Source organism: Chrysemys picta, chromosome 2, assembly GCF_011386835.1.
Source record: "Chrysemys picta bellii isolate R12L10 chromosome 2, ASM1138683v2, whole genome shotgun sequence".
NCBI lineage: Eukaryota > Metazoa > Chordata > Testudines > Emydidae > Chrysemys > Chrysemys picta.
Window position 1 is genome coordinate 74,060,549 of NC_088792.1, and position 24,488 is coordinate 74,085,036.

Sequence of the window (24,488 nt, forward strand, 5' to 3'; positions counted from 1 at the left end):
CTCTTACCCTTAAAAGACAGACCCTCTCTCACTGCGCTAGGAGGCCAGAGGCCAATACCCCACGAGATGGAATGCATAAGGAAGGAATTTGCCCAGGAGAAGAAATTGGGAAGCAGCGACACAAGCACCACTATCAGAGGGTTGCCCAGAAAGATCAGTAGCCTTCAGAACCATGACTAGTAGAGCTGAACCTCCTAATGAGTCTTGGCGCTGGCTAACAGCTCTAAAAAAAGATCCAAATGTCACTGTAGGACCAGATCCACCTGATGAACATACACTTATAGGGGGACAATTCACCCATTCTAATTCTCCCTGCAGCACATGCAAAGACCTTGCAAGAGAGACCAATTCTGTAATCCCCACTGAAACAAATGGGGGACCCCCCAAAGCTTCAAGGAGGGTCTCTTATCCTCAGGATTCCTAGTATCCAAGAAAGACAACTATGCTAAGTGACATTGACCTTAATCTCCAATTCCCTACCAGATTCAGAGAATCCTGATGATTCCTCCTCGGTGCTCATGTTATCTTTTATTTCTCTTAAGAAACAGCCATAAGAGATCCAAGAAGTGCTCTGAGCCTTTAGATTAGTTGTTTGCTCAGCCCACTGGCGAAGACTTCAAAGCACTGAGGGGGGAGGGATAGCTCAGTGGTTTGAACATTGGCCTGCTAAACCCTGGGGTTGTGAGTTCAATCCTTGAGGGGGCCACTTAGGGATCTGGGGCAAAATCAGTACTTGGTCCTGCTAGTGAAGGCAGGGGGCTGGACTCAATGACCCTTCAGGGTCTTTTCCAGTTCTATGAGATAGGTATATCTCCATATAACAGCATGAGCACTTTGGAGTGACTACTTCAGTTTAAAAGTGCCTCCTGGAGCTGTCCGATATGGACCTAGAGTTTCACTCAGGTCATGGAGCCTCTAATGCCAAAAAAAAAAAAAAAAAAAAGTTCATAAACAATCTAAATTTTAACACTAATCCCAGACCTGGAAAGAATTAGGATATGTGATCACAGTGGCCAGTGAAGAGAGAGAGAGACTAAGATAATTAAGGAGCTGGAAGGGATTTGTACCCTTTGTTCCACACCACTGGGTCCCAAGGAAAGGAACTCCTACTATGGGGATCTGCAGAAGTAATGTTATGTAGGAGAACTAAGCTTTCAGCAAATAGGTTGGTTTACTACAAATACAGCTATTTACCTTTTTTAGCAGCTACTGTTTTACTTTGAGTTTTTTCTGTTTGTTTCAGGGTAAAAGAAGATGAGAAAACTGGAGCAGAATCCTCTTCTTCACTGTCTAATTTTGTTGTGTCTAAAAGAAAAAAAAGTTCAGGAGATGATGTAAGCATATACATTGACTGCATGATTTAATTCTACTAGATATAAAATGTATTTGATTCCAGTTAAAATTAAGGCTATGAAGAAAGTACATCTGACATTCTAGAGAACCTATAAGGACGCTGCATCTTCTTATCTGTGATAATCCAACAACTACAAAACTTTTGGCATATGCTTTGTTTTTCTAGTATTATTCTGCCCAGATTTACAGGGATTTTTCTGATTTGACCAAATCTGACCAAACAACCTACAAAGTCTGAATGTGTGTGTTTCTATAGTGTTAACTGAGTAAACATACCATCATCTGTCTTCTGAGAATAAGATGGAAATGAGAACAGGTTTCCAAAATCTTGATTCTTCTTGTCATGAGATGTTTTTCTACTTTAAAAAAAATGAAAAAAGAAACTGTATATGCATTGTGCTATATATATTGTACTGTACAGGCACTGTACTATACACTTCAGAGACTAAATTAGTATTGTAAAATATATAGCACTTTTGCTACCTCTTTGCAAAAATTTAACACTATATAACTACTCAGCCAAATTTTTTGATCATTTGATATTATTGGAGAATTTCAGTTTCGCTATTTTTGTCAACCTAATTTGTATACTAAAACTGAGGCGGGGGCATGGTGAGAAGCAGAGAAACTTAGCAATGCCATTTGGCAAGCAGCACCTTCAACACTATAGTACTACTTGGGCCAAACTATGCTTGCTTCCACATTGGTAGATTGGCAAGGTGAGAATATGCTGAGAATCCCTTCCCTGCACTACAATCCACATGTATAGGAGGCACTCATAAGGAGGTTGCAGATGCTGTTTCGGACATATGGGTGCGGATAAGGTTATGCTAGTTCTAGGTTCCAAAGCTGGCATGTCTGTATGAGGCTATCCCTCCCCAGTCTCCAAACTCCGGGAAGGAGGTGGTCAGGAAGTATTCCTAGAAAACATTATGCTTCATTGACACACTCAAGTGAGATGCACCTCCACCCCTCCCCAGCAGATAAAATTTAGCCTTTAATACGATCACTGTGTGTATGCATATTATTAATACGTTAATCCATTGTACCCAAAATGATCTCCATGTTTCTGATTCGAGATGGGCCAAAATCACTGGCTCTAAAGAGTTATCTTAAATTAAAAAATAATATTAAAGAAACTATTTGTTTACCGTACTTACTCTGGAGAAGGTTTTGATTTGACTGGAGAGAAGTCATATTCATCTTTATCTAAACTGTCTGATGGAACAAACTCATCCTCTCGGTCATTTATGACCGGAGATGCTTTTACTTTCAGTTCATCTAAATCATTATTATTGTTGGCATCATCGTCATCAGCATCATCTTCCTCTTCTGAGAAATCAAAAGTATACTTGGGTCTTTCAGCTAAGAAAAATGGAAAGCATTTCAATGTAGTTATTTATATTATAGTAGCATATAGAATCATAGAAGATTAGGGTTGAAAGAGACCTCAGGAGGTCATCTAGTCTAACCTCCTGCTCAAAGCAGGACCAACCCCAACTAAATCATCCCAGACAGGGCTTTGTCAAACTGGGCCTTAAAAACCTCTAAGGATGGAGATTCCACCACTTCCCTAGGTAACCACCCTCCTAGTGAAATAATTTTTCCTAATATCTAACCTAAACCACCCCCATTGCAACTTGACACCATTGCTTCTTGTTCTGTCATCTACCACCACGGAGAACAGCCTAGCTCCATCCTCTTTGGAACCCCCCTTCAAGTAGTTGAAGGCTGCTATCAATATGCCGTTAACCTTCTTGGCAACGAGGGAACACTGTTGACTCCTAGCCAGCTTCTCATCCACTGTAATCCTCAGGTCCCTTTCTGCAGAATTTTGTATTTTGTTATATCTTTGCTTGCTAGATTGAAGAGCCTTCTCTCAGTGTCCCAATGTGCTAGTCACTTCACAAACACATAATAAAATAATGGCGTATGCAATCTATTTTTATGACAAGATGCAACAAGTAGAAAAAACAAACAAATGGTGATTTGGGGGTTGAAAGGACAAGGTAATAAAATTAACAATTTTTGCATAAAAAGCAGAAATCACAGCTTGCCAATGCCTAGCCATTGTCAGATGGTAGTGTTCTGTAGACACTAATCAATGCCATCTACATTCATCTCTTAAGGAAGGATGTGAAATCTACCTCTTAAGAGGGAACATAAATAACTGACCCCATCTCCATTCTTTATTATTATAAAGCTTGAGCAAACTGTTCCTAAATCCCTAAATTTAAGAACAATTTTCAGGATACATTTCTCAGATGCTGTCTACCTCAGACTGTAGTATGTTTATATATCAGGAGCTAAATATTTTAGAACAGATTGTTGTTTTTCTTTTGGTACTTTTATAGTACTCTGCTGCTATTACCTAGTTAAAATATATATATAATGTAACTGGTTTGTAATAGCTGAATCTTGTTTCCATTTACCTGTTTCATGAGGGTTTTTTTGTTTTTTGTTTTTTTGCTGTTAACTAGGAAGTATGGAGTTCTAGCAGCTGCCAGTCCACACTGCAAAACCGACTATTGTAAATAGCTAATTCCAAGAAACATTCATCTCTTAAGGAAGGATGTGAAACCTACCTCTTATGAGGGAACATAAATAACTGAATGTATCTCCTTCTTTAATATAAAGCTTAGTGTTTTAAGCAGAATTTTAGCAGTATTTTAGAGCAGAATTTACAACACAAGCTATATGCAGGTTATCAAATCCCCTATTCAAAGTAAGAAAAGATCAGGATTAAAGATATTCTGAGAGGCATATTTAAGACTTAAGTTTGCATATTCTGTTCATACAGTAGTTCATGTACAGTCATTCTATAATACACAGTGCTTCTTTTACAAAAAAAACTGAGTACCTGCAGCTCTTCGAAGCAAAGAGTCCCTTGGAATAATCACAGGTTCATTTTCTTCTAAATCACTTTCAGACTTGGATTCATCATCTGACCAAGGGTTTCGTTTCTTCACTTTTTTTGCAGTGGATTTTGTGGAAGATGGTGTTCTTCTCACCCTGGTACCTACAATAAAAAGAAATACTTAGAATGGGGTGGGGGGGGGTGTTATAGGGCCGGGGGGAAGGGGCAGATTTATGGTGTCTTTTCTTATTCTTTATAATGCCTAAAATTGGCTTCCTACATTTTTGTAAAAGCTTTTCTGAAAGGAATATCAAGTTCTCATTTCCCTTTTCTTCCTGAAGCATATTTACCCATCTTTGAAGGTCTGGGTGATACAACTTCACAGAAGATTGAAGCCCCTTCGCTTACACACATGCCTCTCCCTCTTTGTCTTTTACTTTCTCATTTTGCATTCTCTTTTTTGTTTATTTAGTTTTTTACAATCTATTTTTGCTTTCCTCACCTATTTCTTGTATCACTAGAAGGTTACATGCTGCTCAGGACACAGACGTCCGTTGGTTATTCTCTGGTACCAGGACACAAGTTCTGGCAACTGAGTTATATGTCCTGAGAACAGACATGCATAGCCTGGGCACTGAGCTGCTTCATGACCCTGTAGCTCTGTATGCGTGAGCTACAGCCAGTGGTACTGGGGACCACTTCAAGAATACGACAGATATCCAGAAAGCTGCCTTTTACTACTCACAGCAGCATATTTGTTCTTGAGAGTCAAGGGGCTTGTCTAGACTCCGGAAACCCACAGCTGTTTTAAGTGCAGCCTTGCCTCCCTGCTCTTCACCTCTACCTCTGCAGTAATCTGGCAACCCCAAAGATTGTTAGAAAGAAGTTCCTTTTTTATAATTAAACATATTTTTCTACTCTATTTATACTCCCAAAACTTAAGCATTCTGGCACAATTTTTTTTAAAATCATCTTTGGAAAGAGACAAAACCTGGAAAAACTCAACTCAATAGTATATTTTTAGTAAATTACTAGTTACTAAAACCAGGGGGTTAGAATGGATATGATTATGCAACTAACTACAGCATTTACTACTTCGACTGCTGTCATTGCTACTGTGCTACTAAACTACGATATAGCTTTTCTAAAGCACTTGGACATAACCTTAGCATGAGCAGGATTATAGAAAGCTACATGGTGGTAATTATTATGGAATGTTTCTCCTGTGGCAATGCTTTTAAAAATGCATATGGTCCCTTCTCGTACACCAATATAAAATAAAACAAAAACGGTATGTTTAAGATTCCTATAGCCTCTAACAAACTAAAGGTACAAAAAAGTTGATAATATAATGAACATAAGTATAGTATGTAGCTTTGGCCAGCTGTATATCTTAATCTTATATAATATGTAATGAGTATAATTATGAGTGTGCAAGTAACTTACCAGGCTCCTTTTTCTCCCTCTTGGGTTTAGGAGTTTTAGACACTGAGACAGATGTATTCAGTGAGTCCTCTCCACCACCCTCTGCTGGGGTTCCACCAAATTCCTCATCAAATTCCATTTTTATTGCTAGAGAATCAAGATCACCCTAAAAATTAAAAAGGTGGTGATGAATCTGAAGTGAAAAGAAATAGCAATACTGTGTGCTTCAGGACCAAACTGTAATATATTTATTAGTCTTTGCCAAAGAATAAACAGGCCAATACTGAGACTTGTTGGTGAAAAAAATAGCAGTAAGCAATTACAATAAGCTTGCCAGTACAAAGCAACTGTGCTGTCCTTTTTGTAGACTGTGGGCAATATAAAGCAAAAGTGTCTTTATAGTGCCATTAGTCTAGTGGCTTGGATTCTTCCTGTGCTAACTGGTAATGTAAAAAGCAGTAGCACTTCCTACAGAACTAGCATGAAAATGATAAATTAAATATTTTGACTTGCCTTCTTCTTCTTTAGCAATTTCTTACTAGCATCAGCTTTCATGGCAGATGTAACCTGTGGAACTATTCTTCTACCAAATGGGGATGGCATGGTCTCTTCTAACTGAAGTTTCTTCATCTTGGGTTTACCAACTTTACCCTTTATTGGTTTGCCAACCATGCCAGCCAAAATATCTTCTCTTTCTTGAGCTTCTACTTTCTAATGAGCAATAAGGGGAAAGAGAGATATAAGTAACTTGTTAAACACAATTCATAGACTATAAGGACAGCAGGAACCATTGGGACCACCTAGTTTAGATGTTCTCAACGGACTTCTCTGAATTAATTTCTGCTTGAACTAGAGCATCTCTTTTAGAAAAACATCCAATCTTGATTTAAAAACTTCCAATGATGGAGAATCCACTACAACACTTGGCAAGTTATTCAACAGTCAGTGACCCTCACTGTTAAAAAACTGCACATTATTTCTAGTTTGAATTTGCCTAGCTTCGACTTCCAGGCACTGGATTTTGTTATATCTTTGCTTGCTAGATTGAAGAGCCTTTTACTATTATGTTTTGGTTCCCCACATAGGTACATATAGCCTGTGATCAAGTCAACCCTTAACCTTCTCTTTGATAAGCTAAATAGATTAAGCTTCTTGAGTCTTTCACTATAAAGGAATGTTTTCCAATTATTTAATCATTCTTGTGATCTTCTCTGAACCCTCTCCAATTTATCAACGTCCTTCTTGAATTGTGGACACCAAACTGGACACAGCTGTTGCACCAAATACAGATGTAATATAATGTCCCTACTTCTACTCAATATTCCCCTTTTTATACATTGAAGGATTTCATTAGTCTTTTTGGTCACACTGGGAGCTCATGTTCAGCTGATTTTCCACCAGGATGCCCAAGTCCTTTTCAGAGTTACTGTTCCCAGGATAGAGGTCCCCATCTTGTAACTATGGCCTATATTCTTTGTTCCTAGTTGTATGACTACATTTGGCTGTATTAAAATGCACATTGTTTGCTTGCACCCAAAATACCAAGTGATCCAGATTGCTCTTTTTCAGTGCCATTTCCTCTTCATTATTCACCACTCCCCCAAACTCTGTATCATCTTTATCAGTAATGTTTTTGTTTTCTTCCAGGTAATTAATAAAAATGTATATAGTGTAGGGCCAAGAACCAATCCCTGTAGAACCCCACTAGAAACACACCCATTCAGTGATGATTTCCTGTTTCCAGTACAATTTGAGATCTATTACTTAACCAGTTTTTACTCAGTTTAAGGTGAGCCATGTCAATTTTGCATCATTCTAGTTCCTTAATCAAAATGTTGTGCAGTACCAAATCAAATGCATTACAGAAGTCTTAAGTATATTGCATCAACATGATTATCTTTATCAACCAAACTCATGATCTCATCAAAAATGATAAAATTAGTTTGACAAAATTAATTTTCCATAAACTCATGTGACTGGCATAATTATATTACAATATATTTGATCTATGTGGGAACTAGCTCAATTCTATAGACATTAAAATTTTGAGCATGTGAGGATTTTCTGTGCATTACAGTTAAGCTCAATTGTCTCTTTAACTTTTGGAATTACAGATTTCATCTAATTCCAGACAGACTGATCCAAGTGTAGCCTGGAACCACTTGAAACTTGACTTTACATTCAATATTCAAAGGTAATTATTCACAGTAATAATTCCAAAAATCACTTCTTTCAGTTTGTTCTTATTGCCACAGGTATGAGGAATAGAAGAAAGAGACACACTGAGCAGACAGTATTTTGCATGAAAAAGGAAATCTGGGATAGGATCTGCAATTAACATGTAAGTAAAGAATCTTATAATGTGAACTACACCTAGCAAAGGGACATAAAAGGCAATAAGAAGAGCTTCTATAAATATATTAGGAACAAGAGAAATACTAATGTAGGTTCACTACTTAGCAGGGAAGGGGAGCTCATAACAGACAACAGCAAGAAGGCTGAGGTGTTTAATGCCTATTTTGCTTTAGCCGCCACTAAAAACAATAATTGTGATAGTGTAATTGTAATATTAATAACATGGGGGAAAGAACACAATCCAGAATAGAGAAAGAACATTAAAAATATTCAAATAAGTTAGATGTATTCAAGTTGGCAGGGCCTGATGAAAGTCAACCTCGGGTACTTAACCTGAAGCAATCTTGGAACCATTAGTGATTATCTTAGAGAACTCATTGAGGACAGGTGAGGGCCCTGAGGACTGGAGAAGGCCAAACAGTATCTATCTTTAAAAAAAGAGAACAAAGAGGACCCAGAGAATCATGCATCAGTAAGCCTAACTTTGATACCTGGAAAGGTATTGGAACAAATTATTAAACAACTAATTTGTAAGCACTTAAAAGATAATAGGATTATAAATAATAGCGAGCAAGGATCTGTCAAGAACAAATCATGCCAAACCAACCTAATCTCATTCTTTGACAGAGTTACTGGCCTACTGGACAGGGGTGAAGCTGCAGATGTGATATATCTTGATTTTTGTAAGACTTTTGATACAGTCCCCCAAGACATTCTCATAAGAAAACCAGGGAAATGTGGCCTAGATGAAGTTACTACAGGTGGATACACAACTAGTTGAAAGGCCATACTCAGAGACAGATATCATCAATGGCTCACTGTTAAACTCAGAGGACATATCTAGTGGGGTCCAGTCAGGATCTGTCCTGGATCAGGTACTTTGCAACATTTTCATTAATGACTCAGATAATGGAGTGGAGAGTATGCTGTAAGATCTGCAGATGACACCAAGATGGGAGGTGTTGCAAGCACCTGGGAAGACAGGATTAGAATTCAAAATGACCTTGACAAATTGGAGAATTGGTCTGAAATCAACAAATGAAATTCAATAAAGACAATTCGAAAGTACTACACTTGGGAAGGAAAAATCATATACACAAATTCAAAATGGTTAAGAACTGGCTAGGGCCAGGCAGTAATACTACTGAAAAGGATGTGGGGATTAAAGTGGGTCACAAATTGAATACGAGTCAACAATGTGATACAGCTTCAAAAAAGGCTAATATTCTGGGTTGTATTGACAGGAATATTGTATATAAGACACAGGAGGTAAATGCCCCACTCTACTAGTGAGGCCTCAGCTGAAGTATTGCATCCAGTTTTGGGTACCACATTTTAAAAAAAGATGTGGACAAATTGGAGACAGTCCAGAGGAGAGCAACAAAAATGATAAAAGGTTTAGAAAACCTGACCTATGTGAAAAGGTTAAAAAAAATGGGCATGTCTAGTATTGAGAAAAGAAGATTGAGAGGGGACTGGATAACAGTCTTCAAATTTATTAAGAGCTGTTATAAAGAGGATGGTAGTCAATTGTTCTTCATGTCCACTGAAGGTAGGAGAAGAATGGACTTAATCTGCAGCAAGGGAGATTTAGGTTAGATATTAGGAAAAACGTTCTAACTATAAGGACAATTAAATACTGGAACAGGTTTCCAAAGGAATTTATGAAATCCCGGTCACTGGAGGTTTTTAAGAACAGATTAGACAAACACCTATCAGGGACAGTCTAGGTATACCTGGTCCTGCCTCAGCATGGGGGGCGGGAATAGATGACCTCTTGAGGTCCCTTCCAGCCCTACCTTTCTATGATTATATGTAGGGCTGTCAAGCAATTAAAAAAACTAATTGCAATTAATCACGCTGTTAAACAATATTAGAATACCATTTATTTAAATATTTTTGAATGTTTTCTACATTTTCAAATATATTAATTTAAATTACAACACAGAATACGAAGTGTACAGTGCTCACTTTATATTCATTTTTATTACAATATTTGCACTGTAAAAAAACAAAATAAATAGTATTTTTCTATTTCCCCATTACAAATACTGTAGTGCAATCTCTTTATCATGAAATTTGAACTTCAGAAGATAATGCTGCCCGCTTCTTGTCTACAATGTCACCTGAAAGTCAAAAAAGGCGTTCACATGGCACTAGCATGACTAGACAGCAAATGTGAAAAATCGGGGGGGGGGGGGGGAAATAGGAGCCTATATAAGAAAAAGACCCAAAAATCGGGACTGTCCCTATAAAATCAGGACATCTCGTCACCCTACATGGCACTGTTGTAGCCAGCATCGCAAGATATTTATGAGCCAGATGCGCTAAAGATTCATATGACCCTTCATGCTTCAACCACCATTCCAGCGGACATGCGCCCATGCTGATGATGGGTTCTGCTTGATGACAATCCAGAGCAGTATGGACCAATGCGTGTTCATTTTCATCATCTGAGTCAGATGCCACCAGCATGCACAGTTGATTTTCTTTTTTGGTGGTTCAGGTTCTGTAGTTTTCACATCAGGGTGTTGCTCTTTTAAGACTTCTGAAAGCATGCTCCACACCTCGTCCCTCTCAGGTTTTGGAAGGCACTTCAGATTCTTAAACCTTGGGCCGAGTGCTGTATCTATCTTTAGAAATCTCGCATTGGTACCCTCTTTGCATTTTGTCAAATCTGCAGTGAATGTTTCTTAAAATGAACCACATGTGCTGGGTCATCAACTAAGACTGCTATAACATGAAATACATGGCAGAATGCGGGTAAAACAGAGCAGGAGACATACAATTCTCCCCCCAATGAGCTCAGTCACAAATTTAATTAATGTATCATTTTTTTAACGAGCGTCGTCGGCATGAAAGTATATCCTCTGGAATGGTGGCCGAAGCATGAAGGGGCATACAAATGTTTAGCATATCTGGCATGTAAATACCTTACAATGCCAGCTACAAAAGTGCCATGCAAACACCTCACTTTCTGACGACACTGTAAATAAGAAGCGGACAGCATTATCTCCTGTAACGTAAACAAACTTGTTTGTCTTAGCAATTGGCTGAACAAGAAGTAGGACTGAGTGGACTTGTAGACTCTAAAGTTTTACATTGTTTTATTTTTGAATGCAGTTACGTAATAAAAAAAATCTATATTTGTAAGTTCACGATAAAGAGATTGCACTACAGTACTTGTATGAGGTGAATTGAAAAACACTATTTCTTTTATCATTTTTACAGTGCAAACATTTGTAATAAAAAATAGTAATATAAAGTGAGTACTGTACATTTCGTATTCTACGCTGTAATTGAAATCAGTATATTTGAAAATGCAGAAAAACATCCAAAAATATTTAATACATTTCAATTGGTATTCTATTATTAACAGTGCGATTAAAGCTGCGATTAATTTTTTTAATCACGATTGAGTTAATCACGAGGTAACTGCGATTAATTTGACAGGCCTAATTATATGTTGATGAAAGAAAACAGCCATCCTGGCTCGACATATCAAAAGATTTCCTGCTCCCAATTTATTGTACATTATTTCTATAAATGCTTTTTAAGGCAAACAATAACAATTAACATGTTAACTCTTAATAAAAACGTATTCATAAAGGTATTTAAACATACATCAAGCTCTTCAATGAAAGCTGCTAAATCTTCTTTCCAGAGATCTGAAGGAGACTTCCTCCTGAGGTCAGTGAGTTCTCTCCCCTAAAACATAAAGGTAGTATGTAGAAATTTACATTACTAAACAATATGAAGAATACCAAACATATAAATGCTTTATATTAGATCTAATGATGCTGATGAAATGGTTTCAAAATGTTTTTTCCACAATTTTCAAACCTTCGAATCTCTCTGTTTAATTAGCTCTTCTACTTTCTCCTTAGTAAGACACCATAGAGACATGTTTAGGATGTAGTTAAAATCAGGGCCTGAGGTAGAGCCTGAAGAAGAGGAGGCATCATCATTCAGATTCTGTGTTTCTTCCTCTTCTGCTGCCTGCAATGAAATCATATTAAAACTGTAATTTCAAATTATGATGTTACACATACTTTAGAACTATAAAAGAGACGGAAGAAGATGGCAGTGCATTCCAATCACATTATACAACTGTGTCTTTTGGGAAGGGACACTAATATTTTAGTTGTTATCTGGAACTGCTTCCATAACCAAGGGTGTTATGAATTTTAGTTTTGGAGGGAATCAACACTTCTCCTTCTCTTACCAGAAATTTTATTATTAAAAACCAAACACCAGATGTGTAATGGGAACATGATGATACATTATATATAATTAAAATATGGTAGCAATAAGTAGAAAATAATTAAAACACACACGCACACAATATAAAACAAATAAAAATAAATACATTAAATTAAAAATATTTAGATAAGTAAATAATTAAACAGCCAAATTCAGTAGCAGCATTGAAAAATAACTGTGATTAAAATTTAAAAAAAAAAATTCATATGCGATTCTAACATTTAAACGTTGGCAGATAAAGTGAAATCGACTATGAATCATTTTAGAGGCCAAAAAGAGTTCTTAATCTTCTTCTTACTCTAATAAGTTACTTCAAATAAAACATTTTAAAAAATGAAATACTCTAGTAAATTTGACCCTGACTTATACATAACTAAAAAGAGCAAAGATAATATTAATTTTGTACTCCAAAGGTCAATCTCTCATATTTCTCTCATAAGCAAATATCATACTGTATGCTCATATGAACATAGTGTCAGAGAATGATCAGTCATGAAACTATGGGTTGCATCAATAAATTCAAGTGTAATACTCTGTAAATAATGTCTGAGGAGGCCAAATTACTGTTCCTCTGAAAATGATTATTTTCACACAGGATTGGAAGGGGTGGGCCAGGCAGGCCAATTAATTCCACAGGCTGCACCTGGATGAGGACTCAGGGACCAGGGAACTAATCAGAAACAGGGTCAGCCGTGCAGGAATAGGCAGGTTGCTGGCAAGAGAAGGGAGCTGCTGGGAAAGGCTGCAAGAAGGCAGGCAGCAGTCGCTCTCTGCCAAGAGGGATGAGGGTTTGGAGCTGCAATACCCAGAGTAAGAAGATGAACCAGGTGTGGTAGGAAGCCATCCAGGGAAGGAGCAGTGAGGGCTGAGAGAGGAAAGCCCAGTACTACTGAGCTGAAGGCCCCTGGCCTGGAACAGAGTAGAGGGCAGGCCCAGGTTCCCCTTCCAGTCGCTGAAGGAGTGGCATCATGGGGCAGTGAGAGGGAAGACTGCCTAGGACTGCTAGAGAGAAGGGACTGCAACCCTGGAAAGGGGGGGAAATACTGGGTGACCCAGCCAGAGGGTTGAGTCACAAAGAGGACACTGTGGGACGAATGAGGTCGAGAGAGGAGCTGCAGACCTGTGTGAGAGAGAGAGAATGACAGCATGCAAGCTGTGGAAGGGGGCATTGACCTTAAGAGCTAATCCCTAGAGTGACCAGGAGGAGGCGCCAGACCACCAGTGAGTGGTGCACCCCATGACAGATAACTGTGAATTTTCTCCTTTGTGTGTGTTTAGATTTCAAGTTTGAATGAGCCCGTTTTGTGTTTTTAATTTATCTACATGCAGGAGAGTGATATGTGGCAATGTTCTTTTTTAGTTAATTTCTCTTCAAGATACTAATTTAAATGGTAAACTGGCAAAGGGAAGGGGGGAGAGAGAGAGAGAGAATCTTTATTTTTTTATTGTCATTTACATGAACAAAAAAATAACCATTTAAATTATATAGATGTTTATAGTTCTTAACACTAACCTACCTATTAAATATTCACAATTCCACACAAGAATAATAAATCTTATCCATAACTATAAAACAATTTCCACATCTCTCCCCTACAAATACCACATTACTTAATCTGCAAAGAATCAAGAGAGACTCAGATCATTACCTTTTCTTGTGCTTCCTTCCAGGCTTTCACTGGGTCAGATTCAAAACCTCTCTGGACTAACATTTGAATCAAATCTCTCTTTGATCTATTCTCTATGTGTGAGACACAAAATAAAGTTTGGGTCAAGAAAACTTTTTGTCTCTGTTATTTTGATCTAAATTACTTCTCAAAATGTTTTTTCTATATTTATCAGTTCTAACTTTTAAGTTTTATATTTTGTCTTCTTACCTATGGTAATTTTCCCCTGTATCTTCTCTAGAATGAAGCGAGCTTGATTGTTAAGCTTGGTAGATTCTGCCCCCAACATTCCTACAAGCCACTCCTTGCGCAAACTATAGTAATTTAATCGTAAATCAAAGAATTCCTTCAGAATATCTTGCACAGTTTCATACTTCTTCAGACATCCCATATGATCAAATAGCACCTACAGAAGATCCAAACAAAATAATATTTTGTAAGTTGAACTTTGTTAAAACACCACATAAGTGTGAGTTTATGTATATTCTAATGTTACATATACACACACACTGTATACAGAGGTGGATTTTTAAAAAGTTTCTTACAGAGAGATCATGATCTTATTTACAGAGATGTAAATCAAGATTAACTGCATTGACATCACTGTAGTTGTACCTAAGTACAACTGGTATGAGATCAAAATCAGTCCCTAATGTACAATCATATAGCACATGAACATGCATAGTGATAGAAACAAATCCCATCCAGCTAATGCACTAATATTTTCAAACACTATTTGAAATATTTGTGAACATCCCTGAATTTAGCAGAGGCATTCAGGGCCTAATTTATATATATATATATATATATAAAGTAGTGCAGTCAATTAATCGCAGTTAATTCAAGCGATTAACTCAAAACAAATTAACTCAATTAAAAAAATGAATTGTGATTAATCACAGTTTTAATCAAACTATTAAACAAGAATAGAATACCAACTGAAATTTGAGTAACTATTTTGGATGTTTTTCTACATTTTCAAATATACTGATTTCAAGTACAACACAAAATACAAAGTGTGTAGTGCTCACTTTATTATTATTTTTATTACAAATATTTGCACTGTAAAAAAGAAAAAATTGTATTTTTCAATTCACCTCATACAAGTACTGAAGTGCAATCTCTTTATCGTGAAAGTGCAACTTATAAATGTAGAATTTTTTTTACATAATTTTTGCACTCAAGAACAAAACAATGTAAAACTTTAGAGCCTACAAGTCCACTCAGTCCTACTTCTTGTTCATCCAATCGCTAAGACAAACAAGTTTGTTTACATTTATGGAAGATGCTGCTGCCCGCTTCTTATTTACAATGTCACCTGAAAAGTGAAAATAGGTGTTCGCATGGCACTATTGTAGATGACTTTCCAAGGTATTTACATGCCAGATATGCTAAACATTTGTATGCCCCTTCATGCTTTGACTTGTAGATCTTTTGTTAATATAAAGATATTATATTAAACCCAGTTTCAGGTGGGTTTGTACTTGGCACAGCTCAGCTGTGCCTCCACTGCCACGACCAGTGCTACGGAGGCTACACTGCTATTTATACTCATGCTAGCTCGATGAGAGCTAGCACAAGTATATGTGAACAAGCTGGGGAATTGCCCTCTCGCTCATAGTGTACAGATGTAGTGTAAGGTAAGGCAGAAAGTAAGTGTTCATATGAATAATATCTTTTATATTTAAATGGTATTGCCTAGCTGCACAGCTCCTGGGTGAAAAGAAATTTGAACTGTCTGGCTGGCAAAAAAAAAAAAAAAAAAATGCAGTTACTTCAGGTTGAAAGATACCTGAGCACTACAATGTATGTGTTTCTTCTGAGATCTACTGAATATTTTACAGCCATTGAACCAAATAATTATTGTCATTCTATAATGACAATATGATATTAAATACATTTTTTAAAGTATACAACATTGTCCAATGCATCAGATTTTTCTGATGAAGCTTCAAAATTTAAGTTACACGGCCCAATATGAATGAATAAGCCAGAGACAAATCTGTTGTATCACAGAACTAACAACTTAAATGCGCAGTAATTCTTTTTGTCAGTAACAAAACATGAAAGAGATGTGTTATGTCATGTATTGGACCAATAAAGTTCCACAAGCAGGCCATCACAAAAACAGGTGAGCTCACAACAAGCTACCGTAATGATTCTGGTAGTCAAACATAGAAAAGTTACCATAGAATTACAAGTAAGACTTGTTTGAAGTTTAAAGACTTTGTGCAATCCAGCAGCTTCTGCTTGAGCAAGTTTTTCTTCTGTCATTTTCACAACAAATTTCACAGTCGCATCAGTGTGGTACTCTTTGTAATCAGAAATTAATGCTGGAGTTTTTTCGGTCCCATTCAACATAGGTTCTAGCACTTGTTCTTTGTATACCTACAAGAAAGATAGCAAACAGTAGAAATGAACAACATAAAGCAAGAATTGTAATTCCGCAGCATGGCTGAACAATGCAAATGGATATGCTCCAAAGTCACACAATGTTAAGGGATTATAATGCCCTGTGTCATCAAGAATCACTCATAGAGTCACTTGGTAAAAAAAAAAAATCATTATTTGAACCTTTTGACAAGACAATCTGCAGAATGCAGACCAGAACCAGCACCAGGCGCGCAGGCATTTGATGTCCCTAAGCAAAGGATGAATGGCATATTTGAAGACATACAGAGGATTGTGGATTAATTCAAGAAGAAAAAATGGTATTCCTTACAGTAAAGTACAGTAGATAGCCTGACAATAAACACACCTTCTACTGAGGCCAAGCAAAAGGAAACCCATGCTTTGTTTCCTGAAATACATACTACCACCAGCCTGAAGAATTCATCTGAATAGGTTATTAAGTAGTCTAGGAAAGTTATCTTAAACTAAATTTATTTCATTGTTACTAACCTGGGTCCACGTTCTCACTGGAAGCTCTGTAATCTCTACTGTATTCCTGTCCACCACAAATATTTCACCACTAACTGCATACTGATTCTGACCAAGTTCCTGGATAGTTCCTTTAAAGTTTTTGTAGTTTGGAAGCTGCAGGTGCAAGTAATAATACATATTAATGTTCTTCAAAACGAAAAGTTGGAAATAATTATTTGTTTCATATAAAGCTGTAAGTTTACAACACCCTTTACAATACACTGCAGATATATTACAGTACAAATGAAAACAAACATATTAAATGGTGGGAACATATTATAATTAGAACCTTTTGTGAATAGGTGATACTTATTTGGAAGATGGAATTGCACCAGTGACAGTGAGTTTTTTTAGAAAAATGCTAGTGTAGATGTGATGTTATCTGATTAAAATATGACCATATAGATCATTGTCGCACCCAATGTTATATATTTGCAGCAAATATTGTACAAAGATTGTCGAGTGAGGTGTCTATGAAACCGTTATGTTTTGCTATCTGTATACATGTATCATTTTTGTATGTGAAGTTATAAGTATTGGAATATCCACCAGCTTTATGACAATTGTCTGCCTCATTCTTTGCAGTTCACCCTAATTGAGTGACCATAGCTATCCCCCACTGTGACACCGGTCACAGCCAGATATGCCATGTAAGATATCTGCAAAAATGTTATAATTTGTCAATATGATAATCTTGTTTATATGTTTGTATCACCTTTGTATTATGAGTTTTATATGTCTGTATTTCAAACTTGTGCTATGCTTCTGGGTGACACCCCCAGACAGCTTGGCATCAGCACTGCCAAGCCTGCTTGATGTCTCATTAAGGACCATCAGGTATACAACTGACCCATTGAGAGAAGGCAGATATACCTTATGACTCAGCAAGACATGCAGGGACATGCCTATAGACAGAACTCTAAGGCTTTCAAGCCATGTGCTGGTCAGCTTGTGTTTGAAACAAAGGACGCACAGGCTGCATGGCAAAAGACTATAAAAGACAGCTGCATCTTCTCCACTTTGTCTTCAATCCTGCTTCTTACCTCTGGAGGAACTTTGCTACAAACTGAAGCTCTGAACAATTGACTGAATGACCCATCCAAGCTGGGGATGTACTCCAGAGACCTAAGCCAGCAGTTTATTCCATCACTTCTACAAGCCTGAACCAAGAACTTTGCCATTACTGTATGTAATTGATTCCTTTAACCAATTTTAACTCTCACCTTTTTTTCTTTTTATAAATAAATCTTTAGATTTTAGATACTAAAGGATCGGCATCAGCGTGATTTTCGGGTAAGATCTAAGTTATATATTGACCTGGGTGTGTGTGGCTGGTCCTTTGGGATCAGAAGAATCTATTATTTGATTAGACTGGTTGTAAAGAACCATTCATCTCTGAATCCAGTGTTTTTGGTGGTGATATAAGAACTAGAATGCCTGAGGAAACTGCCTTTATGTTTTCTTGTTAGTCAGTGTGTTGAAACAGGAATTTACTTTTGTGGCTGGTTTGGTATATCTTATAAAAGAATAACCATCAGTTTTGGGTTGTGTTTGCCCTATTTCTCAGCAGTTCGTCCTGAATTTTGCATCCTCAGTTGTGACCCACTAAGGCACGGTTACAGTAGACAAGGCCCTTTGACCAAACAGGACAGAATGCAGGTTAAATGCACTGAATTCTCAGGTTGTCCTAAAAGGAAGGCCAAAAGATTCCAATTACTGAAAAAATTCATTTATGTGGCATTCCCAGCAGTTGATGAGAGGAAATCCTCTGTGTTGTGAAAGCTAAAGCTGCTTTCTCAAACAAAGGCCATGAACAGGGATCGAAGTGCAGAAGTTCAGCAAGTGGAATCTGAACTGAAAAATAAAATTTTGCTTCTATGAAATGGGCAAATCTAACCCAGCACTGATGTCCAAACTAGTAAAAAACATGAAAGGGTTGTTTCTGCTGTCTAGATTTCAGCTGAATTTATGCTGAAATGATTTCAGATTGAGCTGGGCTCTTCTTTTCTTCTAGCATTTGGAGCCTCTTCAGATATGTGGCAGAATTGAGAGCTTCCCAAACAAACTTTAAACAAATGAACACATAAGAGTTATGATTTGGAAACTGTTGGTTTTCCTGTTCAATAACACTATTTTTCTTCTAGCTATGGAGGAACATAAAAGGGAACATAGTCAAGACAAAGGAGGCTTTAGAGATTCCAATGCAAGCCATAGAGGCTTTAAGGTTGGCTGAAGATATAGTATAACTTATCTTAAAGAAATGATTGATACAGCTTTTTAGCCACAGTTCGCAATATTCAATAGTTCTTTCCACAACAATTATGGTTTTGAGAGCACACTGACAAAGTAGTCAATGTGTAGAATGGAGGAATAAGCCTTTAAAAGGATCAGTAAAATTACAATGTACTCCTCTCCAGAGGTAGTAATCATTTGTCAGTGATGTGTTTCTAAAGTGATATAAGATGCTCTTTATAAATGCAAAACTCAGTTTGTTTAGGAAACATAAAAATAGCAGCATACACTGAGAGTTACATTACCATAGGATGGGGATCCAAGCCATCCAACATTCGTCTGACATTGTTCACAATCTCTCTGGTATCATAGTTAGGAAGTTTACAAGCCCATCCTGTACCAATTCCCTCAGCACCATTTACTAAAACCATGGGAATGATGGGAATATACCACTCTGGTTCTACGCGCTGGTTATCATCATAAAGGAACTTAAGCAGGTTGTCATCCACTGCAGGAAAAAGCAGCCGTGCTAAAGAGCTTTGAAAAAAAGAAGAAAACAACATAATTTAACTAGAGTTCAGTAAGTCAAAAAACGTGTTACACTATGAAGATTAATGGGCCCAAATTTCATCTCATTAAAAAAATTGTACTTTCTCTCTTTTTAATTGTCATTATGAAGCTGAAAATACTGTTTTCTGAAACAAGGACAGTGGTATTATTGAACCTTCATAGTGGAACAATCTGTTCATAATAAATACAGGGTACTCGAGTTTTTTGGGTTTTTTTTTTTTTTTGGTGGCAACGTGTGCATATATCTTACCATCCAATTTTTAAAACATACAGAAATCCGGTACACTAAAGTACTCAGGACTCATGTATTTCATTACCTTCACTCAAAAGACTAGAGGTAAATCAAGCAGACAGTCAGAAAACAGCAATATTCACAGTTTCAAACCAAACCAAAAAACTCAAGCTTAACTGTAGGCATGACAGCCTCAACAGTCCATGAAACACTTTGCAAACATCAGTGGGCCCTTTGCCAATTATGCACAACAAACTAGGCAAATCAGTCTCCTAGCACATATGGATCAAATGAACTAGAGAACATATTAAATCTATTAAAGTACTGTACCATAGAAACATTTATATGTGGAAGGGATCCAAAACTGATATTCATGCAGAAGGGGGTATAACTAGAATAATCAAATGAAATTAACAAAAGGAAATTAAGGCTCAATATCAATGTGAACTAATTTATTAACAGAAATTATAGAAGCCACATAGTGTAACATTTACAATAAGACTGGATTTACTATAGGGAACAAATTCTGTCTGCCAAACTACACTCTAATTTACTTCTAGGCCACTCCACTGTCTTTAAATTATATTCTCAATTATACTTAGGAAATCCCATTAGTTTACATTTTGGTTGCACAGGTGAAACTGAGATCATAATTTTGTTTGCAGAATCTAAATACTAGCCATGTGGAAGGAGAAAACAACACAGCTTGACTTTCAAAGCCTATACTGAGTTGTAAGACTGCCACATAGAAATAAATTCATGGGTAAAAGGACTGGAACACATTTTATGTGAAATCAGAAAGACACAACATGAAATCTCACAGTTCCATTTTTGAAGACTGACAGTTGAACTGGATGATCTGCCTTTTCAATCTGTAACCTTATGATTCAAAGTAAAATTTATACAGCTAACTTTTTTTAAGTCCTCAAGTACTATTCTCACAAAATTAGCAGGAAAATCTATGTGTACAAAAAATGTATTTGCACATGTAAATCAGGAATTTGAGCACACCCAGCTACTTGATTTCCTCGGTCTCTTACATACATGCTCACAAACAAATACATGCTTGTAAATCTTGTAGTGCAAAGGCAATTTGAAAATTTGGCTCTATGTGTTTTTAGTTTAATTTGTTTTGAGCAAGCTTTTACCTTAACATTGTGAAAATATAACGAGGGCTGGCAGCATCCTTCCCACCATGAAGCCTGGTACCAAACTGACCAATAGGCTGCAGTAGATTAACATTGTTACTTCCAACAAAGTTCTGAGCCAAGTTGACAATAGTCATCATTAATGCTTGCTGGAAGAAAATACATATACATTGTTACTGTTCAGTGTAAGAAACTGTACTCTTTCCTAATCAGCAAGTATAACAGGTTTTCATTGCCAGATAATCCATGACTCATTCTACTCTGATTTCAAACATAGTCTCTCTGAAAAATGGAAGGCTATAATTTATTACAGAAATAGGGAATCTGTAGTTCAACTGTTAAAATATTGTATTCTCTCTCATTGTCCTTCTGTACAAGGAAGTTTTCATAGGCATTACTTTCTCATCCCCTACCCTCACACATATTTTGTTTAAGTTTTCGAACACTCACTTCTGTGTACAGGAGAATGTGCACCATCCCTTCTCTCCCACAAAATGATGATGTTGGCTTTTTGAACGTATATTTTTATATTTATATATTTGACAATGCTAGTTTTTGGCGGTATTGCTAATATTCCAGATAAATACCAGAAAGGCCGGAAAACAAATACTTTAATCTTATTAACCACAAGAAACTGTATCAGACAATTTCAAAATGTTCTGGAAAGAGACCACAAAATCCCATTTTTACTTTCTTTACTTTTGCATAAAAACAATTTCTTTCCTGCCTAAGTTTAAAACATGGTCAGGTATACAGTTGGCATGACTGAGGACCTGGTCCAAGTCCACTAACTAGCTGCCCCAGCATAATTTCCCACAGCCTAGAATCTTTGTTTGGGACATGGCTGTGCATGAAGGAATAAAACGGTCTTCTTATCAAAATGGATTCCATTTGCTTCACTTTCTTAAAAAGGTTCTGAACACTTCTACTAGTAGGACTCTTGGTCAATTGTTAAGTGCTTTTGACGAAATACAAAATTCACCTATATTCTATATAGAAAAAAATACATCCTTCCCATTTTTCATACTCACCTCTCCATGATGATAGGCTGACATTTCAGCAACAGAACCAGCCAGCTGTGCAACTTTAACCTCACGTTTATCGTTTCTCTTAAAGCAAGTGAACAAAACTTTGCGCTGCCCTGGCTTAAAACCTGTTTAGAAGAATAATGCTTTTTAAATACACACACCCACACCCCGTTTTGAAATTATAAATTCTCTCTAAGAGAACATTTCTAATCTCTTTTGAAAGGGAGATAAATGTTGAATGAAAATAAATCTATACAATATTTAGCAAATTCATAAACACAGTGTAAAAGAACACATTTATATTAACCAACTCTAAGCAAACATTGTGCTGATGAAAAGAGATAGCAATATAAACTCAAGTTTTCTGGCTAATTAACTTAATATTAACATGCAGCATTCAATAATTCCCCTCACTATCCTGCTAAATCTCAATCCTATCCCTGGATTCAGAAAGGTGTGTTTTGCGTTCCCCATGAAAATCCACACAAATATGGCTGAATTATTTCTGAAAATTGCCCTTTGCACATGCTCTGCAAACATCTGTTGTTAGAGGCTGGCAGCTAAATTTTAAGAACATTTCATATGGACTGAGCATGCTCCAACCCAAGGCTTGGCAGACTTTCCCTGCAATTGTTGCTCACAGCTATTGGGGTCTATCGTGGTGCTGGGCAGGTCTCCCCTGTGCTCTCAGTGCTCTCCTGCTAGTGTCCAAACAGCCTGAGAGCAGGAGGTAGGCAGACTCAAACAAAGAGGGGTTAGGAGCAGAGAGGGACAAAGACTAGAATGGGTAAAGGGCCACCCTACAGTAGCAACAGGAGTAGGGTGGGGACAGGTGCAGAAGGGTCTGTAACCATTAAAACACACTCCCATCCAGAACCTGGAACAGAACCCAGGTTTCCTGAGTGCCAAACACTCTTTTGCTATCTAGAAAGTAACTATAAAATCCACTAGCAAACTATGTCATTCCTCTCTAGTGACTCATCTACATAAAGGACACCAGCCTAGTACTGCTACCAGTTTTCTGTTTCTCAGGCAGTAGAGGTTTGTGCTATGGATATAAAAGTTCCAACCCCACTGATAACCTGTGTGGGGATGAATATGGTTCCACATGATGGAATTTCTTTCAGTTTGCTTTATTTAAAAACTGAAAAAATTACATACAAAAGTTATGTTAAAAGAACATTAAGGTTGCAAAGTCAAGCACTCAAAAGTTAAGACATGCCAGAATTAATGTGATCCATTCAACCCCTTGTGCAAATGCACAATGTTACAGTCTTTATTTACACGATCAAATACTCTCTTTTCCACCCTTAAGGGGTTTTGAGATTTTTGCATATGCTTTCCCTGGATGCTTTTGGTTGGGAGTTTGTATGCTATTCTTCCTCATCTAAGAAGAGGTCAATAGAGAAGGAGCAGTAGAAGGTTTACCCTTGCATGAAGGGAAAAGATACCTGTCTTTCCCCCAGGCTGGCTAGCCCTCATTTAAGTACTATGAGCAAGGAACCTTAGGCTTCTCACCTAAATTAGAAGTTGTCTGATTAAGGGTTCTTCTCTATTGCAGCTGAATGAGAATGGCAGTCTGTGTGTACCTCTCTCTGGGTATCACCTGTCTTAAGCACACCTTGTGCTTTGTTGTGAAGTTTATGTTGTTGAGGAAAAGGGGAAATCCCATCCCACCTACCAGACTCCAAGCCCCTTGTTCCTGGTTGAGTAAGAGTACATGGGCTGAAAACAGGATAGGCATATATCTCCTTCTCCTGCTGTGAGCTTTACAAATGAAGCATGCTTTGTGTCTGGGGTGCTTCTTTGCATGTCTATGTTGCTCCACGAGAGAAATGGTGGTGAACCTGACAGAATTCCTGAAATATCCCAGCATGGGTCCAATGCCTCCAAAACACTATCCTTGATGTGAAAAGGGGAGAGGACAGGACTTGCACCCTAATCCGCTCCCTATTGCTAATTTGAATTGAATGTTGATGAATATGAGCACTGAAAGAAAGGAACACTTGCAACAGAAGTAAAGCACCTGCACAGTACAGGGATGAGGTTTGGCCAAGTGGACAGGTTGTTAAACTACAGTTTGAGCTGCCTCTAGTTTCACTTCAGAGAAGAGACAACTCAGTACTGTACATTACAGGCAACGTAATGAAGCAGAAACATACAGATTCTCAATTTCTCTCACTAATTCCAAAAATTCATTTTCTGAGTACCAATGTCTTTTCAAATACAGTCATATTGTTCAAAATGACAAGGATAAAAAGGTACATCCTTATAAATCACCATGATTATCTACTTACCATCAACTAGGGATGGAATGGATCTCTCATTGTCTGAGTTTGAGAAGAGAATCAACTCCTTGTTAATGAAGTCATTGTAAGTCAAATGCTTTGTTGCTGTACCATACAGAAATTGCTAAAAGAAAATGTATATATCAGT

At 37.2% G+C, this 24,488-nt stretch overlaps 1 protein-coding gene across 5 annotated transcripts in view; it reads right to left on the minus strand.

Moving 5' to 3' along the window:
• The window catches only part of TOP2B (DNA topoisomerase II beta), a 122,319-nt gene that overhangs the window by 4,493 nt on the left and 93,338 nt on the right, over positions 1 to 24,488 (minus strand). For 4 of the 5 annotated variants that reach the window (XM_065583497.1, XM_024107360.3, XM_065583496.1 and 1 more), the window contains 16 exons: positions 24,350 to 24,464; positions 22,056 to 22,177; positions 21,025 to 21,173; positions 19,380 to 19,611; positions 16,822 to 16,956; positions 16,108 to 16,308; positions 14,131 to 14,326; positions 13,903 to 13,994; positions 11,834 to 11,989; positions 11,615 to 11,698; positions 6,149 to 6,346; positions 5,657 to 5,801; positions 4,214 to 4,372; positions 2,514 to 2,718; positions 1,630 to 1,712; positions 1,195 to 1,305 (listed from right to left, as the gene is read on the minus strand). In XM_065583497.1, the coding sequence (XP_065439569.1) occupies positions 1,195 to 1,305; positions 1,630 to 1,712; positions 2,514 to 2,718; positions 4,214 to 4,372; positions 5,657 to 5,801; positions 6,149 to 6,346; positions 11,615 to 11,698; positions 11,834 to 11,989; positions 13,903 to 13,994; positions 14,131 to 14,326; positions 16,108 to 16,308; positions 16,822 to 16,956; positions 19,380 to 19,611; positions 21,025 to 21,173; positions 22,056 to 22,177; positions 24,350 to 24,464 (2,383 nt within the window). The remainder of the gene's footprint in view (positions 1 to 1,194; positions 1,306 to 1,629; positions 1,713 to 2,513; positions 2,719 to 4,213; positions 4,373 to 5,656; positions 5,802 to 6,148; positions 6,347 to 11,614; positions 11,699 to 11,833; positions 11,990 to 13,902; positions 13,995 to 14,130; positions 14,327 to 16,107; positions 16,309 to 16,821; positions 16,957 to 19,379; positions 19,612 to 21,024; positions 21,174 to 22,055; positions 22,178 to 24,349; positions 24,465 to 24,488) is intronic. The other variant, XM_005297078.5, reaches the window with a different exon arrangement.